Source organism: Neopsephotus bourkii, unplaced genomic scaffold, assembly GCF_033783945.1.
Source record: "Neopsephotus bourkii isolate Nb327-2 ecotype Australia unplaced genomic scaffold, CSIRO-AGI_Nbou_v1 NB_1634, whole genome shotgun sequence".
NCBI classification, from domain to species: Eukaryota; Metazoa; Chordata; class Aves; order Psittaciformes; family Psittacidae; genus Neopsephotus; species Neopsephotus bourkii.
Window position 1 is genome coordinate 3,550,310 of NW_026902109.1, and position 22,387 is coordinate 3,572,696.

The 22,387-nt window shown below is 50.4% G+C and overlaps 1 protein-coding gene across 4 annotated transcripts in view; it reads left to right on the top strand.

Annotated features, from left to right (window-relative positions):
* UNC5B (unc-5 netrin receptor B) overlaps positions 1-22,387 on the top strand; it is a 58,401-nt gene that overhangs the window by 31,213 nt on the left and 4,801 nt on the right. For 2 of the 4 annotated variants that reach the window (XM_061373909.1, XM_061373906.1), the window contains exons 2-13: positions 10,147-10,368; positions 14,014-14,157; positions 15,570-15,673; positions 16,550-16,730; positions 17,264-17,431; positions 17,782-17,946; positions 18,714-18,746; positions 19,881-20,075; positions 20,516-20,908; positions 21,349-21,436; positions 21,526-21,694; positions 21,806-22,039. In XM_061373909.1, coding sequence (XP_061229893.1) covers positions 10,147-10,368; positions 14,014-14,157; positions 15,570-15,673; positions 16,550-16,730; positions 17,264-17,431; positions 17,782-17,946; positions 18,714-18,746; positions 19,881-20,075; positions 20,516-20,908; positions 21,349-21,436; positions 21,526-21,694; positions 21,806-22,039 — 2,096 coding nt within the window. The remainder of the gene's footprint in view (positions 1-10,146; positions 10,369-14,013; positions 14,158-15,569; positions 15,674-16,549; positions 16,731-17,263; positions 17,432-17,781; positions 17,947-18,713; positions 18,747-19,880; positions 20,076-20,515; positions 20,909-21,348; positions 21,437-21,525; positions 21,695-21,805; positions 22,040-22,387) is intronic. The other 2 variants (XM_061373907.1, XM_061373908.1) reach the window with 2 other exon arrangements.

A 22,387-nucleotide genomic window follows, 5' to 3' on the forward strand; every position in this document is an offset into this window, starting at 1 on the left:
TGCTAGGAGCCCAGCTGGCTTTGGGGTTTAGAGGGAAAGGAATAAAATTAATTACAGTGGTTGCTAAAATCCTTTTGCAACCAGCAGAGACTGCTCTCAGTGCTACAATGGGAAAGCCAAGCTCACGTCTCCGGTACCCGCTCACCTACCTGCACTTGGCTGTGGGGATTAAAGTATAACGGAGGCAAGGGGGTGGGGAAGCGTCGTCCTTTACACCAGTCTTGGTGATTGTTTGGGGGTTTTTATTCTTTAAAAGGGATATTGCTGAAAGAGGGGGGAGAGAAAAGTCTTAATATTCAACATCAGCAGGGATTATTTTTTTTCTTAAATCTTTTTCTATCCCTGCTCTTGCCCTCCCCCCCTTTTTTCCTTCTGTTTGTCCATTATTCTCACAGTAAAATGAGAAGGGAAGTAAAGGGCAGAGAAAGGACAATGAAAATCAAAATATTTCGAGCCTCCATTTGTGGTGATTGGTTGTTGTTTTTTGGGCTTTTTTTCTTATCGTACTAACAAATCTGAAAGATTAAGGGCAACTTTAAAGACTTTAATAAAAGGACCTTAATCAGCTGCTTTTGTGATGTTCCTCCCCCCACTGAATTAATGGGAAATTTGGGGCATCAAATGGACCTTTTGTTGTTTTTTTTTAATGATTAAAAAATGATGCAATGATTAAAATGATTTAAAATCAGTGCAGCATTGCACCAAGCACCTTCCTGCATTGAATTTGAATGCCCATGGGGTGGGAGATGACACAAGCTGGGGGGCCTCTTGGTGGCAACCCTGGCATGGGTAGTGGGTGATGCTCCCAGCCCTGCTATAGGTCAAGCTGCAGAAGAGTAGGAAAAGCTTTGGGGAAAGTAGGGCAGCATCTGGCGAAGGGCCTGCAGAGAGGCTGGCTGGAGGAGGTGAGGAGCATCCTTACAGCCAGCTTCGGCTTCCCAGGGTTTGCAGGAGCTGCCTGGGAGGAGAGACTGGGTGAGAAAAACACCAAAATGATGGCAAGGGAAAATACTTTCTCCTTTTGCACTTGCATGTCCCCTCTCTGCAGCCAGGTGCATGAGCTTTTTGCTTTACCTTGTTGGGCTTATACCATCCTTCGCTACTTTGCATCAGCTTTGTTAGGGTGGAACATGCACAGTCCTCCTTCTCTGGATCTTACCACTCAGGACCATCATACCTTATGAGCCACTTTTAGAGGGTATGGTCAGGTTGTCCCCCTTTCTCAGTGTTTGGCACCTGGATGCTAAGAGGTGAAACCTGCTCCCCTCCGGCTCATGGCCCTTGTGTGGTGTGTGTGTCCAGGGAGGGATGCTTGGAGGTGGCATGCCTGGTGGGCAGCAGAGCATCCTTCTCATCCCAAGGAGCACTGAGTGGTTCGCAGCCCTGCTTGCTGCCAGTTTTGAGTTGCTTTTCACGCCTGAAGCCAAGGCAGTCGCCTCCAGATTTGCATGTTGAGGGAAGTAAAAGAACAACCAACATTGCAAAACAGCCGCTTGGAAATTGCACTCTCAAGGGGAATGCTGGAGAATTTACATTTTTAAATATGTATGTAATTTGGGCGAAGGGGAAATGGCTTTCTGTCTGCGAAACCGGCAACTTTCTTTCTCACGGAGTTAGCATTTTAAAACTGCATTGCTCATTTGAACGGGAGACCCTTCCCTCCCCCTCCCCCCGAGGGAGAGGTTGCATCTTGCACTTGATTTACCGCAGTTTGAATGATAATTAATAATTCCTCGGACTTTCTGGCGTTAACTGGGGCAACAAGTCCCTGTTTGTTCCTTGTTTTCTTTTCCCTTGTCTCTTTTCTTGTTGAAATTGTTATTCTTTTCAAAACAGAAACTCACTACACGCCATACATGTGAATAAACAGCGTATTACCGCATTATCCGCTGCTGGCTTTTTTCTTTTATAAGCCAAAGCAAATAAATATAAGTTCACATAATTATTATATCCATTAAAAATAATGCTGTAGCTCAGTAAACAGAACAAACTATACAACAATACCGTGACAATGGAATTAAAATAGCACAAAGAAAAGTGACTGTGCCCATAACAAGAACCAGCTTTAGATGAAATGTGGAGATATTTTTCAAACATAACTGCTTCCCTGAAGGAAATGTATAAAATAGCACAAAAGAAGTAAGCACAATAGAGTGTAACGGGGATTTGCTACATAGTTCCTCCTCCTTTTTTCTTTCTTTCTTTTTTCTTCCCTTCCTGAATTCATTCTCCTTTCTGTAGGTATTTACGGGGATGTGTGAGGCGTGCAGCTCTGCCCTGTTGAAACTAGAAATGAGGAACAATTTACTCCAATCTGCCTGTGCCCTGTTATAAATCCATATAATGAAAAATGAAGAGGGTTTGTACCATAAGGGATCTCAGCTGTTTACACTTCTCAGGAGGCTTCGCCTTTGATTATCATAATCATAAAGATAAACAAAAGAGTAGTGGCTCCATAAATACTCCAGCATAATGCATAGTCAACGAGATAAATTTCTCTCCTCTGAACTCCCAGAAAGGGAAGTTGCAGCCAGAGACTGGGTGTTTCCTCTTGGGCGATTGGGATGGTTGTGATTTGGGCTGGACTTTTAGCTGTGGCTTGCAGTGTCATTGGGTTGCACAGGGACACTGTGGTGGGGCACCCCATGCAAGGGTTTTCCCTTGCTTTTGGTTTTCCTCTCAGGCTGCTTTGCAAAAGCCTAACCTGGGGGTTTAGCTAAAGAGATGATGATTCTATCTATCCATGTATTGATTGATTTTCAGTCAGGTGATGTGATTTTCAGTCAGGTTATTGACCGATAAGGCCATTGCATGCAAAAACATCCTTGGTGCTGCCTGGCTCCTTCTTCCCACCCGTTTCTCAGCACAGACTGCTTTCTGGTTTTTGTCCTGTGTTCCCCCTGCCCCGCTTCCCGATCAGTCCTAGCTTAATGAAGGTGCACAGCGAGGGAGGCCGGCTGCAGGCTTTTCATTTGGCTGGGAGAGGAATCTGCTTATTTTTTTTCCAAGGGTGTAATTAGGGCTGGCTGGGTGCACCCCCTCATTACCCATGCTGGGGAGGAATGCTCTCTAATTATAACGTTTGCCTGCCGCCGGGCGGGAGGGAACTGCTAACCCATCTGGGATGCCACTGTGACATGTCGGTCTGTCCTGGTGTCCGGCTGTCCCGGGCTGGGTGGGCTCCGAGAGGAGCTGGAGGTGATAGGGGTGGAGGGACAGGGCTTGCATGGGGCTGGATTTACTCTAGGGTTTGATGGCAGGTTTTGCAGGAAGGGTGTGCATAGGGACTGTAAAACTCCTGGAAGAGGGCAGTTGATAGCGGAAAATGAGCTGTTTGGTCAGACAGAGATGCTATGGGGAAAAGGTTAAGGGGTTCTTCCCAAATATAGTTACTAATAAAAGATTGGTGAGAATGGAAAGGCTCTGTTGTGTTGCGTAGAGGGGGACAAGTGGGTTTGCAGTCTGCAGTGCTGTGGAAGCAGCATGTCGGTCTGTCCATGTTGCAGTGAGTCCTGCTGCTCCACATGGAGGGAGTGGGGGGGGGGTGTGTGTTTGCTCCCTAACCGCAGCCCATGCAGCCAGGCTTGCAGGGGCTGTCCTGTCTGGCTCTACTTCTCCGGGGTGGAGGGGCAGAGAGGAAGACCCTATAAATATACAACTCTGAGGTGGAGCAACACCTTCTGTGGACCCCAGAACACTGCTGTTAGTGAGGGTTGAACATATCAGCATGTTGAATGCTGTGGTTTTGTGGTCCAGCCTTTGCTGAGTTGCCAATGCATGTGCTTGTGGGAGGTGTCAGATGCCACAGGGATGGGCAGACCATGAGCACGTCAATAGCTGGATGTCCCGTGGCTTTGCTCCAGGCTGGAGGTGAGATGCCAGGTACCAGTATTCCTCCTCCATATCTATGAAGGCTCCATGCTCAGTTCTTTGGCCTCTGCAGGCAGTTTGTGTCTATCCCATCCTGTCCTCTGGATCCTTCTGCAGAGGGAGAGGTTAATGAGCGCCAAGCTGAGTTAATGAGGCCAGGGGTTACATCAGCAACCCGTAGCCCTTGGGACAGCAGTGCCGAGGGGCTGGTACATCCCCTGCATCTCACTTTTAGTTCCTCCCAGCATATTTCTGAGCCTGCTTTAAACAATTCAGAGGGTTTATAAGGCATGAGATTTTGGGGGTTCTGTGTAAGGAGGTAGCAGGGAGAGAGCTGGGGAGGAAGCTTCAGTCAGTACAAGTGTCTTCAAATCTTCCAAACCCATCCTCAGTGACACCCTTTATTTTGGGTCATCCTCTTTTTTGCCTACTTTGCCTCCCATGCGACGCATCCCCAGAGGAGGCACAGTGGGCTGTGGCTTTGCTTGGCATTTCTTGGCCTCATGGGGACTTTGCCTTTGAAGATACCATGAGCTGCTGGCATCTCTTCAGCAATGCAGTTTCATGTTGGGGGACCATGCTGGTGCTCAGGAGGCTGAGTTTGTGTGATGGGAAGTGGAGCAGGGAGGAGAAAGGGATGCTTGGGGAAGAGAGGATGGTATTTTGAGGAGAGAAGGTGCTCAGGGTGCTTCTAGGAGGAAAAGCTGAACTATGGTCTACTGCTGGGCCTGAAATTGTCTGAGGAGGGCACTCTGTGATGGGAGGCCCTTGGGAGGGGGGCAGGCCTGGACTGGTGATGCCAGCTTCCCCTGAGCCTCAAGACTGACTGAAATGTGGTGAGATGAAGATTACATCGCGTGTGATGATGCCTGCTCAGCGGGGATGCCTTTGCATCCCTCTGAGGGTTGCAGCAGGGATTTCCTCTGTATGGCATATATTCTGGCATGGGAGTGAGCCATGCCACTGCTCTGGCATGGCAATTTGCTTGATCTTAAATGGCAACAACGCTAATCCCTAAATGAATCTGTTCATACATATTCCCTGGAGGCAATAGGAGGGGGGACTTTCAGCCTTTCAGACACCTCCTTGAGCCAAGCTGGTGGCTGAAGGATCCCCGCCAGCTCAGTCTCTGGAGCCTGAGCTGTCCCCATGCCTGCTGGGGGATTGGGAAGGCAGGCAGCTCTCCTCCTCCAGTGCTGGAGATAAGCTGTCATTTCTATTTGTTTTTAATTTCTACAGGAGGATTTCTACCCACCCCGCAGGCAGGAATGGGTTTAGCTGTTGCCTCTCAGGCCTTTGCATGAAATAGCGCTCACCCTGAGACAGGCATGAATGGGGGGAGATGGAGGCAGAAGGGGTTAAGCATCCACCACCACTGAAATTTAGTGCCGGAGAAACCCTGCATCCTGGCTTAATCCTTACATCAAATTCCTGCCTGCCCGGTGCGGGAGGGATGCGTGGACGTGAGTGATGGGCACAGGGCTTCAGCTGCTGTTAATGCTCCTGTAATCTTCCAAATATTTGGAGGGATAACAATTGCAGGAGAGGATTTTAACGCTTTCCTGCAGAGGTTTACTTGGCCATTGCTGCAAGGGGAACAGCTTTCTAGGCTTGCCATCCCTTGTGCTGTGTTTTTGGGGTGATGGGAGGGGGTGTCAATGCTCAACCCCAGCTCTGGTGCTGCTGCCCATGCAGGCTGGTGGTATTGGTTGGGGTCATTGATCTTCAATCGAGTTGCAAAAGCTGGCTTCAAGCATCTGCAAGTCACTCTTCGGGGAACAGATGCTGTGGATAATCCAGATCAACCCCATCAGATTAAAATGTGCGATGAGGGATGGGGGAGAGGAGGTTGGAGCGGAAAGAAGTCGTCCGTGCCTATTCCCCTCCTCCCTTTTCTGTCTCGCTGCTCCTACTACAGTCATCCTCAGAGCTTCAGGGTTTGGTCCCATGGGTTCGAGCCCTGGAGCTGTCCCCTCTGTGTCTCTCCTCCCCCAGATACAGATATAGTGCTGAAGCCAGTGCTCCAGCCCATCCTGTAGCACATTCCACTTCAGCACCCAGCCACATGCCCCAAGCAGTGTGAGACTGTGGGATGGTGACAGCCTGGGACTTCCAAAACCCTCAAAAGGGAGCTGGGAAACAGGCAGCCACCTCCAGCGGGAAGGAGGAAGGCTGGCAGATGGGAACCCCCTGTAGACGTCTGCCGGGGAGACAATGATTACAGTCAGTGTAGCGCACTCTCAAATATTTATTAGTTTGTCATTGCTGGGAGCTTTATTGCTTGTCTGATTACAGTACTGGAAATCCTGGCTGTGCAGGGCTCCTTCCCTGGCTCCGCATGCAAAAGTGTCTCTCTTGCATGTGCTGCTCTTGCCGTCAGTGGCCGAAAGTGTCATCTCCGTGGGATCAGAGCAGTGTTGGGCAAAGCAGAAGCGGCCAGATGGAGGTGATGGTGTTGCACCACTGGGAAGGTGCTTTTGTGTTCTTTATTCTGCGGTTTCTGCTGGGTAGTCAGGGCAGTGGGAGCAGCAGCCATTCCTCCACACTGTGTGAGCAGCCTGCTTGCTCCCTGCCGGCTGTATGTGGACTTTCTTTGGGGTTCCCCTTGAGCATTAGCAGAATGAGACGTTTCCCATGCAGCGGGTGGCCAGGCACTGGGAAGGCGGATAAAAGACTGGGTTGATGGCTTATGATAAACATGCCCAGCATGGGTCTCCTCCCTTTTTTCATCCGAAGTCCCTGTTGTTTCTCTGCCTTAATTCTTCCCCAGTGCGCTTAAATACCAGCAACTGTATTGTGCTGGAACCGAACACCCTGCCCAGCTGCAAATGCTTTTTTTCAGCCACGTAAGGCTGTTTTTTGGGTTGAGAAATCAGCCTCCCACTTGCTTTGCTCCTGTTCATGAGCAAGCAGGAGCCTGGGGGAGCTGTGAGGCTGGGGCTCTGTGGCATGGTCCTAGTTATAAGCCTGCCACAGAAAAAACACCATTTCCCTGTCTCATGTTAGAGCTGCTTTTTTGGCCTCAGATCTCTCTTGGCCAGAAATAAGAGATCTCTCAGCTGTTGTGAGTTTGCAGGATTTAAATTTTCCCAGCAGACAGGATGCTCCTAGCTTTAAAGGTTTGGGGTTTTTTTTTTGGTTCAAACCTTAATCTGAACAGGTTTTTATAGCCATCAAAAGCAGATGCTGGATCTGGCCAGGGCTAGGGAGATCATCCTATTCCACCACCCTCATCCCCAAAGTCCCTGTACCCCTTTGGAGAAGAAACCCAAAGTGTTGAGCATGAGACTGCCATCATGGATTTGGGAAGACACCCTGTCAAGGCAGAGGGTTGTATGGGACCCATCACTGCCAGGGTTGGCAGTACCACTGGTGATATTTCAGCCCCAAACACCACCACTGTGCTGGGAGAACAAGGCTGCTCCCACCACAGCCCAGAACATCACCCATCCTGCTGCAGATGATGATGGGTGATTCACAAAACTGTGATTTTCACCGGGCCGTGACTCATCTCCTCCCAGCTCCAAGATCTTCTTGGATGACCTAAAGTCTTGTTTAGCATCACCGAAGTGTCAGTGGGGTGGGAGAAATGTGTCTTTAGTGTTGGCTGCTGGAGGAAGACCTCACCTTGCCCTGCGGTTTTGGCTCAGGGGAGACACATGCGCTTCAGGGTGTCACCCCCAGAGGGGAAGGTCCTTCTGAAAACTGTTATTTTTTGGTGACACCGGGTCTCCTTGCCTGCATCCTGGGGTATTGCACCTGGCTTGGGGAGAAAACAACAAAATAGGAAGGAAGAGAGAAGAAATAAAAACCTACTGGCGTAGATACAGAAATAAAACTTAATGGGGAACCTCAGGCCCACATCACAGCCAAAGACAGTATATATTGGAATGGTTATCATCTCTGCCACTGCCCTCAGCAGTGCCTAGGGGAGGCTGGTTCTGGCCCGGGGCAGGGCTGGGAGTTGGGGGTGACTGCTCTGCCAAGAGATTAATGGGCTTCAAGTGTTTACATTCCTTATAGCAAGCCTGCTTTATAAACCCACCAGCCTTTACAGTTTTAAAACAGAGCCCAGGAGCCAACCCTGCCCTGGGGATGGGTGGCAAGCAAGCCCCGCAGGCATCGCAGGTTTTTCTAAGGATGCTTTACAGCATGTGCTACCTGTGCCCTTTCCCCCAGCAGAGCTCAGGTCCAACTTTGCAGCCTGTGCGCTGCAGGGATGCAAAGAGCATCACTTCAGAGAGGTTTTCAGATGAGTGCATGAGTGAAGTTTTGTTGGCTGCCTCCAATGCCAGTTGGATTGTCTCCTGCCAGCCCCCTTTGCCAGGGAATTTAGATTTGTGGCATCGAAGCTGTTTTAAAAAAAAACAGCAATCAAAAAAAAAAAACAAAAAACCAAAACCCAACAAAACAACTCAGTGGGTGCAAAATTGAATAGTAAATGAAAAAAGAAAGAGTAAGTGATGTTTGCTGCAGTGATACAGGTGAGAGGCTGCTTAGCAGAAGGGGGGAGCAGGACCGGTGGCTTGATGTGGGCATAGAAGTGTGGGACTGTTCAGGGTGGGGGCTGGCACCTCCTCATGCCCCCATCCCCCTGCCCACGGTGGAGTGCTGGGAAAATTACAGGTCTGCAAATGAGAGAGGGGAGAAAATGGCCGGCAGTGGAGAGGTGGTGGAGAGACAGCCAGAGAGAGAGAAATTAGCCCAGAGTTTAATTCATTGTTTCCAAAAGAGCGGTTAATGGATTATGACAAATGTCCTACCGCTCTCCCTTAGTGCTGTGTTAAATGGAAATGGAAAGTCAATTTTCCTAAATGGATTTTAAACGACTGACCTCGTGTGTCTTTTTCCCTCACTGATTTTTGCTCGGGAGGCAGCTTGGTCATCTTTTCTTGATGCATCTGATTATTTTTTGCTGCTTCTCCTTGCATCTTGGGATTCTGATTTTCACCGTGCAGCACTGCTCTTGCCAAGGGTGACGAAGGGAGTGGGCTCCTTTATTCCTTGCCAGCTCTGGAGATGTTATCACGGGGCTGGGGATATTTGCTGTTTTCCTGCACACTGCAGTGCCTGGAATTGAGGATCACAGCTGTCACTCGGGGAAGAGAGGAGGAGGAAAAGCTCATAACACTACTAGGTGTAAAGAAAAGCCTCATGATGTGACCTGACTGCTAGCAAGATGCCCAGGAACAACAGGTTAAGGAGTAGCATCCCAGTGAATGTGTGTGGCTTTTTATCAGTCCTGTGATACTTGGGTTTGATCTTAATGGGCAAATTGTTTGGAAACAGGAAACATTCCTATGCGGGATGCTGCAGATGATCCTCAGTGTTGGTCACAGCATCTTTCCAAGCCAGTGCTGGGAGTGAGAGTCACCTTGAGGCTCCCAATCCTCAGGAATTACATCCTCGGGTAAGCACTGAGGTGCTTGCCCCTTTTCAGGGCTTTCCTTGGCCTGACCTGAGCAGACCCGACCTCTTTTTTTAGTAATTTTTTGCATTTAGATCGTTTTTGAAAGCAAACAAGCAGGAAGATGGAGATGACCAGGGCAGTGACCGTCTGTTTTTTGGGGTGGGATTGTATGAATCCCGCTTGCATTTTGGGTGATTGCATTTCTCTGGAGGTGGCTGGGCTGAAGCAGTTTCTTACCTGTGATGGGCAGGTACCTGGTCCTTGGGGTCTGTGCTGGTGGGGGCTGCTGGTGCCCCTTGTGTCGTGTGATGCTGAGATTCAAGTGTTGGCAGGGGGCTGAGATCCCACACACAATTCCACCAAAGAGCGGGATGTGTGAGATTTGTGCTGGGGTTGTACTCTGCACTCCCAGCACAAGCCCTGCCAGCATTTTACTTGGAGCATGCCCTTGCGTTCCCCAGGGCCTTGGGAGGGAGGCTTGGGAAGGGGGACACCAGCCCCTCTGGAGCCTCTTTGTGTCCTTGTCACCTTCCCTGGGCTTGGGTTTGTTTTCCTTTATACCTTGTGGTGTCCTTTAGCGAGATCACCCAGGCTTTGGAGTGAGCCTGGTCTTGGGGTACGGATGGAGGGGCTGGTACTCAGGCAAAACCAGGATGCACTTTACAGCAGCAGCAGATCTAGCTAGCAGAGAAAAAGCTAGCCCTCCTTTGCTTTTCTGAGCATCCTCAGCAAGGCCTGTTGGTGACACCACTGCGCACAGGGCAGAGCTGGGAAGGAGAGGGAGCGAAGAAGTGACATAGGCAGGAGTTGAGTCCCTGCTGGGGTGGGACTAAGGGCACCTCCTGACCCTCTCGCTCCCCTGACAGGGCTGGAGTACAGCGATGTGCTGCCCGACTCCTTCCCCTCGCCCCCAGCGGAGACCCTGCCTTACTTTCTGCTGGAGCCGCAGGATGCCTACATCGTGAAGAACAAGCCGGTGGAGCTTGTCTGCCGCGCCAACCCCGCCACCCAGATCTACTTCAAGTGCAATGGAGAGTGGGTCAACCAGAACGACCATGTCACCAAGGAGAGCCTGGATGAAGCCACCGGTAAGCAAACCCACCCTAGCATCCCCCTGTCTGCCCTTTCCCTCTCTTCTTTCCAGGCACTTCTGCCTTTTCTGTCTTGCACATCCCTGCTGTAGATGTTTCTCCTTCAAGGAGACCAGTAGGTCTGTGTTTCATGTTTATCATTCCCCAGGTGATTCAATCTCATGAGGTTGCTTTTGTATGTTTCCCACTTCCTTGGTCTGTGCACAGCTTATCTCTCTTTCTATATCATCAGTGAACTTTAGCAGAGGAGCTGCTCCTTTCCCAGCCATTGATGAAGGCATGATGATGGTATGGGTCACCATACCTCATAGAACCTTGGGGAAGTCAGCCTGTGTGCTTGCAACCTTATCTGTTTGCAGGACATGGGGTTGTTAAATGCAATCTGAAAGAAGCATGTCTAAAATGGATAAAAAAAAAGGAAACACTTTGCTACAAAATGCCTAATCAACATGGAGTCATTGCCACAAGGGGTAGCGAAGGCTGGCAGCTCACTCAAGTTCACAAAGGGATTAGACGTTTAATGGGTAATGAGAACATTTTCAGGTAGGATTTGAAATGCCTTTTAATGGCAGATGAGTCCTTCCCTGCCTCAGAGGACAAGTCAGCTGCTGGCTGTCTGAAACTGGAGGGGTGAGAATGTGGTTTAAGCATTCTAAGAGGTTACTTATTGCAGGAGATTGGGCTCCACAGATCTTCCTGCCCCATGCTTTGAAATGTCTCCGCATGTGAACAAGATGTGGGATTACATATATCATGTACTAAAGCAGATCTGCTAAAATTGGGATGCTTTAGCTCAGCTCTTGTCTTGTCTGCACCAATTATGGTACCTGTGGCCTGATCAGGAAGAGGAAGAAAACAGTCACATTTCTCTGCAAATCACTGAACATGCAGCATCCCTCATCTCTAGAGGGCTTTAAACCAACATAGCCTTTTGAACTGCTGTGATGTTGGCCACAGAAGGCAGGCTGAGCTTAGGAGAGATTTTGTCAGCCTGGAGCACAAGTATTTTTATAGAATCTCCTCTCGTCCCTTTGATTTTTTAACACAGTCCTGCCCTTCCCTGGCACCTCCTCAGCTCTTCATCCAGTGCTGTCTGGGAGCCAGTCTTTGCTTGGGTGCATCTCTGAACCTGCTCTGAAAAGGGAAGATCATTTCTTTTCTCTGCGGCTTTTTGAGTCTTTCTTCCTAATGTTGCTTCATCTGTTCCTGGAGTGCTTTTCCTCCAAAAGATTTCTGTCTGAAGGATGGTCAAACATGCATGGGAAGTCTTTCCCCTTGCTTCTACGGAGGCTGTTGGGAGCACTGGAGGCACTGTTTTGGAGTCCATCTCCACCTCCCAGTTCTTGCGGAGGCCAGGCTTGAAACCCTCGCTGCTCTAGGGCAAAGCCAGTGCAGATTAGTGATTGGGCAGCCTTCACTGAGGGGTTATTAATTTATTTGTAACATGTGGCCACAGTGGGTTGAGCCAGAAGTTCGCGCACCCTGCGTGTGGCCATGGTGGGTGCTTAGAGGAAGAGCACTGAACCAGGACAAGGAGGGAGTGGTGGACCCTGCTCTGTTACCTCCCAGCTTTCTAATGTCTGTGATTAAGGAGCTCCCTGGTCTGGTGACAATATCTTAGCAGTGTGGTCCAGCCCTGGATGGATTCCCTTCTGTTAATTTGTCTAAATGCTGTTAGGATTCATTTCTCCTCTGGATCATCCCAGCATCCTTTAGCAGGGAGTTTCATGGTTTAGTGATGTGGAAAAGCACTGTATTTTTGACCCCACCATTTGCTCCACCCCTTGAATGAATGCCCCTTTCTGAATAACCTGCTTCACGCAACTCTTGAGTAAAACAGGCTGGAGAAACCAGAGCAGTAAGGGAGTAGAAAGTCTGTGCAGCGGGAGCTTACCCTGTTTTAGTGAGGGACTCATTTGCTTTGGGCCAACGCCTCCCTCTCAGATCCCAGTCTGCAGATGCAGAAGGTGTGCCATCAATCTGGGGAGGAAGCATTGCACGCCTTCTTCACCCAGGCTTCAAAGATGGTATTACCGCTATCAGTGAACAAACTGACAGTGCAGAGGTGATGCTGTGCAAGTAAACTCTGCCAGCGTGGGCATATCTGCCCAGCAGCTACCCTAAGCAAAAACGAGCCGGAATCACAATGGCTTACTGTGCTAAAAACATCTCTGTTTGCAGTGCCTGCTGTTTGTAGGGAAAGCTGCCACAAAGGGCATGGGGGAGAGCTGGCCACAAAGTGACGGGTTAACACGGTTCAGTGTTCATGGCTTTTTAAGTGTCCTTGGTTAAAAGCTTGGAAAAAGGCACCTTAAGAAGAAAAAAAAAAGAGAAAAAAAAAAGGCAACTTTTAAGATGATGTGTCTTGAATGAGCTGGGCTTAGTAATGCTCTGACTGCATCTAATCCAATCCATGTGGAAGAAAGCAAAAATAGGCCAAGTCAGATAATTCAGCTGGGTGAGAAGGGACAGTCAGTAAGAGTGGCTGTGTTTGGATGCCTGTAAGCCCCCTAAATAGTCAACTCTGTGAGCCATAAGCTCGGTCTACAGTATTGGGTAATCTTTGCTTTGGGGGGTTACAGAAATAGCAGGGCATTTATGGGATGCTCCCCACCTTTTCAGGGCTGCTCAATCCATCCCACCAGTGCTTTCCAGAGAGACAAGATGGTTTTGCACCATCTCTGTCCTGGGTCCTTCTAAAAGTCCTAAGTTTTCCAAAACTGCTTGGCCCAAAATGCCTCCCCTTTCCGTCTTCTTATTAGTGGCAAGGCAAATTGTATTTCCTTGGTGCACGTTTGCCAGCTCTTCTGCAGGAAGGTGGCAGAGAGGTAGTAATTGCTCCTCGCAGCACTGGGAATGAGCTAACAACATTACAGCTGGGGAGCAAGCTGCTGTCTATTGCTGTGAAATTGAGGCCTTTTTATAAATAGAACCTGCAAATAAAAGGGCAGGTATTGCTTAAAATAAGGAAAAGCAAGTCCTGAGTCCCTCCCTCCCTTGGCGATGCTTTGGACAAGCCTCAGCATCCTGTGGTCCAGGGGACTGTGTCCTGGATGTGGTGATGCCACCTTTGTCTTTGCAACTTTGCCATGGGCAGAGTGTCCTGGCAGACTTCACAAAGGTGTTTGAGGGTTGATGGAGGTGTGTACCACTGTTTGGAGTCAGGAGGCATGAAACACCACCATCACTGGATTATTTCTTAAGATCTTTTAATTGTCTTGTTCTATTTGTGTTTACATGGTAGCTGACAAAAGACGGTTCCCTGCAGCAAAGCCTCAGAGGAGGCATCCTTCAAACCCCAGTGGGTGGGAAAGGGTCTGGGCAGGGATGGAGATGTCAGTGCTGGGGGAGAGGGCTGATGGAGGAGGGTGATACCTCTTGAAATAGTGAAAAGTCCTGCCCAGCCATACTGGGGAAAAAAGAAAAGAAGACTCCTCCACATCAGCCATTGCCCTGGCTTCAGCTCAAAGTCAAAGGGAGGGAGCAGCCTCCCTGGTTTACAGAGGTGCCAAAACAAGATGCCTCTGAGATGCCTCCAGCTCTCTGCATCTGTAAGCCTCTGAGCCCTCTTGGGTTCTGCCTCAGTTTACCTCCTCCTGGGTGCTCTTGCCAAGTTGATGCCATCCCTCTGTCCTCTTCTAGGGATGCTGGTGCGGGAGGTACAGATCGAGGTCTCCCGGCAGCAGGTGGAAGAGCTCTTCGGCTTAGAAGATTACTGGTGCCAGTGTGTGGCCTGGAGCTCCGCAGGCACGACAAAGAGCCGCAGGGCATACGTCCGTATAGCATGTAAGTACCCAGTACATATAGTGCTTGCTCAAACACAACGCTCCCAGCAGTGCTCCCTGTCCCTCTGCAAGAGCTGCATTTACCTACCTGCACTGCTTCGGCTCACAGTCTACCGATTTAATTTAAATGAGTCCTTCTTCCACCTTCTTTTCCACTTTGGGGCCCTAAAAGGTTTCCAGAGGGCACAATCCACCAATTTAGAAATTGTTTGCAAAACCTGAGGTGTGACCCTGGATGCCAGGCTGAAAAAGCAATAGTGTCAAGCCAGGTGTGCGCTGCTTCTGGCAGCTGAAATGGCAGCCAGGTCATTCATTCCTGGCTTCCCCAAGACACAGTGGGTGCAGTTGAATGGGGTTGGCCATCTCCAAAAGTTGGCTCTGTGTTGAAAGAAGTGCTTTTTGATCAGTTGGAGGTGACCTTTCTGGATGGCCCTGGTCTTAGCTCCCCATCCCAGCTTGAGCTTTGCTCAAGGCATTGTCCCTGTCTGCCTGAGTAAGAGGCTGTGGCATTACCTGGGTTAATACCGCATTGCCCGTCAGCATGCTCAGCTCTTCCCAGTGCTTTATTATCGTTAATAAACCAACAGTTAGCACCTTGCACACTTTGCCTGAATCAGCGATTCTGTGTCTCTAGAGTGCCTGCTGTCATATGTCACTTCTTTAAGCTGCTGTTTGTGGGTGTCAGCCTGATTAAGGGCGAGTGAATCAGGCTGTTACCCAGCTGAGTTTGCTCTCTTAGCAAATGAGATGGCAAAGCTATAGGAGAACAGTCAGGCTTCCCCAGTCGTAAACAGATTTTGCTATTAGAGGGCTAATAATCCAACATGTTGTTCAAAACGGCGGTGGCTGGTGTATCAGCTATGCTGCTGAAGGACTTACTCTTAACAGGGATATTAAGGAGGTACAGGGATGGCTATGGAGGAAGCTGGTTTGTTCAGCCCCAGCCAAGGGTTTGGTGTTTCTGAGAGCCAAGCAGATGAGGTGAACCAAGGTTTCGCTGCCCTGCACAAGCAGGAGCTGCAGCCGTAGAGGGCTGGGTGCTGTAGTAGAGGATTGCAGCACCATCTAGTGATGCTCCTGCTACTGAAGAAACGAGAGGGTTGAAGAAACAGTGGTTAATCTGAGATTTAGCCCAAAAGGAAAAGACAAGAGGGGGATATGAACCTGCAAACACATGAAGAAGGAAAGGCATCGTCCTCGAGCACCATGTGCTGTCCTGAATTTGTCCTGGAAAAGTTACTTCTTCAGATTCTTTCTTCCAGGACATGTTTTGCTGTAGCTGTGCTATGCCTGAGGGATTTCCCTATTTGTGGACCCCTGGGGCAAGGCAGTGCTGTTTCCCCACAAAGGTTTTGCAGGTTGCCCGTTTTCTGAGATGGGCTGGTAATACCTGGGTTTTCCCTTCCCTCCCAGACCTACGGAAGAACTTTGACCAGGAGCCGCTGGGCAAGGAGGTCCCGCTGGAACACGAGGTCCTGCTGCAGTGCCGCCCGCCTGAGGGGGTGCCGCAGGCAGAGGTGAGCATCTCAGCAACCTGAAGGAATGCCCAGTGGGGTGTCCTCTCCCATACTAAGGAGAGACGGGGCATGTCCTTGCAGATGGCTTGCTGCCATGATGGATGGCCTCGTGCCGAGTCCGTCAGCTTTCATTATTCAGCAAATTGTTTATTTTGGGTAGTGGCTCTGTTATTCTGACATCTAATAACATATGTAACCTCAGCACCTGCTCAACCTACCTCTCCCATGACTTCTTGATGTGTTGTTAACCCGTTCGAGGGAAGACCTAACGAGGAGGCATCCCATGACTTGTCTGAAGGGGAGCAGTTAAAATCAAAAGCCAAGGGCTGGGAAAGTCAGTACAGATGGTTTTCCCTAGCATGGTGGTGGTGTTTTTCTTGCCCACAGCTCTGTCAGCCCCCAGCAGCTGTGCATTCATGGTAGCCACAATGTTCCCTCCTTGGCCAAAACAGCAGTAGTGTGTCCGAGTCAGGATGGGTTTGGCCCAGCTTCTGGGGAGAAATCAATACAGTCAGAGGCAAGGTTGGCCAATCAGTGGTTGTGGTGCTGAGGTAATGAGAATGGGGAGGGCTTTGGGGCAGGTCATAGGCTGGTCTGAGGGGTTTTGCTCTCTGTCAGGGTTCGTGAATTCAGCCCCTCCTACCTGATATTTCTCCTTGCTCATGCCTTCACCCATGCTCAGTGATATTGACTCATGCCCTTCGCAAACAGCCTAGTTAAGCAGTCACGTCATAGCTTTCTTGGAGACCCTGGTGGTGGTGAGCACATGGGATGAGCATTTCCACTAAAATTCATTATGAGCTTTTCCTGGCTGAGTGTTCAGTTCTTGATCAGCTTAATCACCATCGTTAACCATTCATTCCTTTGCACTGCTAGGTGGAGTGGCTGAGGAATGAAGATGTCATCGATCCCACCCAGGACACCAACTTCCTGATCACTATTGATCACAACCTCATCATCAAACAGGCTCGGCTTCTGGACACTGCTAATTACACCTGCATGGCCAAGAACATTGTAGCCAAACGCCGTAGCACCACAGCTGCCGTCATTGTCTACGGTAACTGGCCCTTGCTCTCGGGGAGAGGACCTTTGTTGCTAGCCATGTCCCCAAGCCAAGGGGAAATACAGGCACTTTCTGGGAGTGGTAGGAGTGAATCCCACCAGGGCATTTCATTGAATTAGGTAATATCCAATATCTGCAAAACAGGAACCTCTACTAGCTTGTGCAGGCTGTCAGGAGAGTTTATTAGGTGTAGGTATTTCCAAGCCTTCTCGTTTGTGTACGAAAGTGAGTAGGGGTTAGACCCAGCTGGAAAGCTGCATTTGGCTAAACTTTGCTACAGAACCAAAGATCTGCTGTGGCCAAACATAAAGTGGAAAAGGGACCAAAGAGGCTTGAGCACTTTGTACATGGGGTGTGTGACATGAGAAGGAGTCTCATGATTTACTTTTCATGAGGGTGAGGTGCTCCAGGGTGTCGTGGAAGATGTAAGAACAGAGGACCTAGTGAACACTAGGGTTACCTCCAGTCCCTGCTTAAATGGGCTTGACCTCTGTTGATGTGTTAATGCTGTCCATCTCCTCTTGCAGTGAATGGTGGCTGGTCCACCTGGTCCGAGTGGTCTCCTTGCAACAACCGCTGTGGCCGGGGCTGGCAGAAGCGCACCCGGACGTGCACCAACCCCGCGCCACTGAACGGTGGCTCCTTCTGTGACGGGCAGCCTTTCCAGAAAATCACCTGCACCACCCTCTGCCCAGGTAAGGTGGGTTCAGAAACTGGCCTGCTCACACTGCCTGTCTGCCCAGTTGCACAGTCCGCTTGTGCTCCCAGTGCACCCCAAGGACACAGGGGCTCAGGAGACCAGTCCAAAGCATCTTTCAGTGTGCTGAGACTTGAAAGATCTGGAGATATTTGTAGAGGTACAGCTTAGTTGCCTCAGATAGTAGTGGGGCTTGGTTTGCTGGGATAATGCTCCCTTGAAGGTCTCTGGAAGCCCTGAGATGGGCATGGTTACCTTTCTGCTAACAGAGACATTCCAGCTCTGGGGAATGAGCCCTGAAGCCATGCCAAGGGGTTTACTGATGTGCCTGTGTTTTGTGGCCTGCAGTGGATGGTGCATGGACAGAGTGGAGCAAGTGGTCAGCGTGCAGCACTGAATGCACCCACTGGCGCAGCCGTGAGTGTGCTGCCCCGGCTCCCCGCAACGGCGGCAAGGACTGCAGTGGCGTGCTGCTTGACTCCAAAAACTGCACCGATGGGCTCTGCCTACAGAGTGAGTATGTGGGCAGGAGGGCAGGGACCAGTGCTGTAGATGATGCTGGGGGCTGTGTTGCCCTAGCACTTGGCCATGTTGTTGTTGGTTGTGCCCCAAAATTGATGGGGCAAGCAGCAGCGTTGCTTACACCTGGTTTTTAAATTGTGCCTTTAACAATGTTTTTAACCACACTCACCCCTTCAAAAGTTAGTTCTCACCTGGTGGCAAGAAAGGTTTGGGGAGTTCTGTGGGATCTGTATGTCCCACCAAGCCTTCTGAAATGGTTCTACGTTGGGGTCTCTGCTGAAATAAGGCTGGTGGTGGTTAGTGGGGGCAAGCTAGGAGCGTTTCTCAGCCCCACCATAAAAACGTCTGACCTGGGTCACTGCTTGGTAAGAGCTCTGCAGCAGCTCAGTAATGATGATAATGGTGCTGCTGTGCTGAGTGGGCACACTGAAAGCTGAGCAGCTGATGCTGCCACCTGCTGCTGTGTGACACCACTGTCCCCTTTAATGTTGCTATGGCCAGAAATGCCCAAAGTCGTGTTAGTGGGATCATGCATCCCAGGGGCTGGCTGGGCATGGACATATCCTCATCACCGCACTTCTACTTGGCTTTCTCCATGCCCCAGGGAATGGTGCTGCTCTCCACTTCTTCCCCACTATGCTGAGGCTCCTCATGCTCCCTGGGCTGGCTTCTACCCTCCCAGCCTTCTGTTTCATGTCATCCCCATCACACCATCACCACCTTCACCTTTTGTTTTCTAACTTTTTTTTTCCTAACAGATAAGAGAGTTCTAAGCGAACCCAAAAGCCACCGTAAGTGCTCATTTCATGGCCATTTTGTTTCTTTGTGCAGCATTGCTTTGGCTTTATTCTGTTGCATCCATGGTAGGGTTCTTCAGCAGCTATGCAAGCACAGGGTGGGAAGAGAGAGCAACTAAAGGCCATCCCAGAACTCCTGTGTATATTAAATCATGTGCTCTGCTTGAAGCTATAAATATGACCCATTTTGCATCCCTGTTCCCGTCACCCTTTTCCTGCTTGCAGTTCTTGGGTGCACCACAATGCAGACAGTGTCATGCCACCAGAGATACTCTGGGCATCGTCACCCCACTATGAGGACTCCCTTCCTTGAGTTGGGGGGCTCCCAGGGTGCATCAGGGTTCCTGTTTCTTGCATCCAGATGGATGAATTCAGGGACAAGGTGACACCTCCCGGAAGTGGCATAGTCCTAACATGTCTGAGATCATCAGGCTTAGGACAGGGCTTCACTCCAGCACAAAACTATAGAAACCAAGATATGTGAGCAAACATGGAGGGAGGAAGGAGAGAAGGATGGGTTGTGCATGCTCAGCTCCTAGTGCTGAAGGCTTTCCAATGCTCTGCCTTCCTTCTTCATCCCTCTTCTTTCTGAGCAAATATATTCAAGCTATGCCAGTCATTTAAAGATCAAGAGCCTTGTGGCAGGGGAAGGGAAGGTGGGAAAGCTGAGAGGTGTCTATATAGATACAGTGACACTCAATCATTCCAGTTGGATGCATAGCTCAAGTACATATATATGAGATGCATTGGATAGGCCTTGCATTTACTCCTCAGGGTTGTCTCTGTGTGGGATATGACGGTTGATAGCTTCACAAATATGACCTGCACAAACCTAGTGTTTCTGTGATTCTTGGTGCTCCAGTAAAGTTTGCATGAGCTGTGGCAAAGTGTCCTCCAAAGGTTTGAGGGGTTCACCTCCATCTCATTCTCTGGCATCACTCTTGACTTCTGGACTGCTCTTAGGGAACACCCTCCATCCTCCTGGCACAGCTTTTCCAGGCAGGCCCAGTACACATCTTCCCTTTTGTGCTTGTGTCTTGAGTTAGTGGTAGAGTTGAGGAGTACTGGTGTGTCGATGTGCATTTCTGGTGCTCCTTTTTTCACCTCCATTTTTTTAATCTCTTCCAGTGCTGGAGGCCACAGGTGATGTGGCCCTGTATGCCGGGCTGGTGGTGGCCATTTTTGTCTTCATCGTGATCCTCATGGCTGTGGGGGTGGTGGTGTACCGAAGGAGATGCCGGGATTTTGACACAGACATCACAGACTCATCAGCTGCCCTGACCGGAGGCTTCCACCCTGTCAACTTCAAGACCTCCCGGCATGGTAAGAGCTACATTCCATGCAGGTCCTGCTCACTAGCTCAAGCCCAGGTAGAAAGAAAGTCGTGCTGCAAATCACAGTAGGGGGCAGGTCCCCAGCGGACCCCAGCCCTAATTTTCTAAGGGAATGTGCTGGTATTTCAAGGATGAGGACTCCATGGAGGTGGTCAGGTGTTGATGGTGGAAGCCAGGGAAAAGCATCTGCAAAGCAAATATGGTAGATATTTACTGTAGGTTACTCAGTGTTCTCACTCAGTCGTGATGCTCAGCAGTACCCTTCCAAGTGGTGGAAGGCAGATGTAGCCAGAAGTTTACCCACTGTAACTCCTGTGCACACGCTATCCCTTGCTGGGCATGGAGGCACCTCTTCCAGTCAAGCAATGCTTTTATGTCCTCTTGTTTCCACTGCCATCTTCATCCCAACTGTGTTTCCTCCTCCCACAGACAACCCTCAGCTGCTGCACCCCTCAATGCAGCCAGACCTGACAGCCAGCGCTGGGGTGTACCGTGGCCCCATGTACGCCCTGCAGGACTCCTCAGACAAGATCCCCATGACCAACTCCCCCCTGCTTGACCCTCTTCCCAGCCTTAAGATCAAGGTGTACAACTCCTCTACCGCCACCTCCTCGCCAGGGCTCCATGAGGGGACAGACCTGCTCGGAGGGCTCCCCACCACCGGCACCTACCCAGGGGACAACACCAGGGACAGCCACTTTGTGAACACGCGGAGCAAAGCCCTGGGTTCCCAGCATCTCCTCAGCTTGCCTCGGGAGCATGGCAACAGTGCCAGTGGCACGTTTGGCTACTTGGGGGGAAGGCTCGCCATTCCAGGCACTGGTAAGCCCCAGGCTGGGGAGTAGGGCATGTCTGGTTGCTGAATGATCAAGGAGTTGTTCTTGTCCCAGCAGACTTGCCTGCCATGAGCAACCCCTTGCTACCCCAAAGGTGGCTTAGGGAAGGAAGGCAGCAAGACATTCCCAGGTCCAGCTTCTCAAGCTGGAGGTCAAAGTCTCTTGGGACTTGGCTGGCTGACCTTGCTATTGACCCAGGGCCAGTTCCTTGCAAAAACATGCAACCTGGGGTTTTGCTTCCTACTGCAGTGGCCTGGCTCCTCTGCGTAAGCAGTGCAGCTGAGGAACATCTAGAGGTGTTTCTCCTGGGGTGCTCTGGGCTGCCCTATCACGTGTCCTTGTGCTCGCCAGCTGGGGTAGAGGGGTGGTTTCTCCCTGGTTCTTTCTCCTTTGTTTTGTGACTGATGCCTGTGTGTTCCATGCTAGGGGTGAGCCTGCTGGTGCCCCATGGTGCCATCCCCCAGGGGAAGTTCTACGAGATGTACCTGGTCCTCAACAAGGCAGAGAGTGCCCTGTAAGTCACAACTTGCCGCCCATGCTTCTGCTTTTTGTTGGTTGCTGTGAGGCTTTCTTTCCAACCAGTATCCCCTTTCCCCTCCCCAGCCTGCCCTCCGAAGGCACTCAGACAGTACTGAGCCCAGTGGTGACCTGTGGACCTACTGGCTTGCTCCTGTGTCGCCCTGTTGTCCTCACCATTCCCCACTGTGCCGATGTTGGCTCCTCAGATTGGATTTACCAGCTGAAAACGCAGTCCAACCAGGGAAACTGGGAGGTAAGGTGGGAAGCCAGGCCCTGTAGTCAGTAATGACCATGAGCATTGCAAGACACACCCCCCTGGATGATGTGCTGACCCCCATCTTTGGTTTCCCATCTTTCGCTGCAGGAAGTTGTGACCTTGGATGAAGAGACCCTCAATACTCCCTGCTACTGCCAGCTGGAAGCCAAGTCTTGCCACATTTTGCTAGACCAGCTTGGCACCTATGTCTTTGTTGGAGAGTCCTACTCCAGGTCAGCTATCAAGAGGCTCCAGCTGGCGATCTTTGCCCCCACCGTTTGCACCTCCCTGGAGTACAGCCTCAAGGTGTACTGCTTAGAGGACACCCCAGATGCTCTGAAGGTAACCTTACCTTGTGACGCTGGTGCGGGCTGCCCCTGCTTCCCAAAGCTGTTTGTGCTGGTGGCAAGATGCTGCCTGGTGCCTCTCAGGATGGCCTGGCCCCAGGGAGCAGACAACCTGATGCAACTGCCTGCAAAGTGACCACAGTGAAGTAATAAGCATGTTTACTGTTTTCCCTGTCCTTCCTCACCCTCTCCAAAGGAAACAATGAGGGTGTTGCTTAGCTCCTGTACTGGGCTCCCTTTCTGCAGAGATTACGTGAGAGGTTTTGCTGCTGCGGGCTGAGGTTTCTCTCCCCCACACAGAAAAAGCTGCTGTGATTTGCATCATTTTTCTATAGATCCTGTT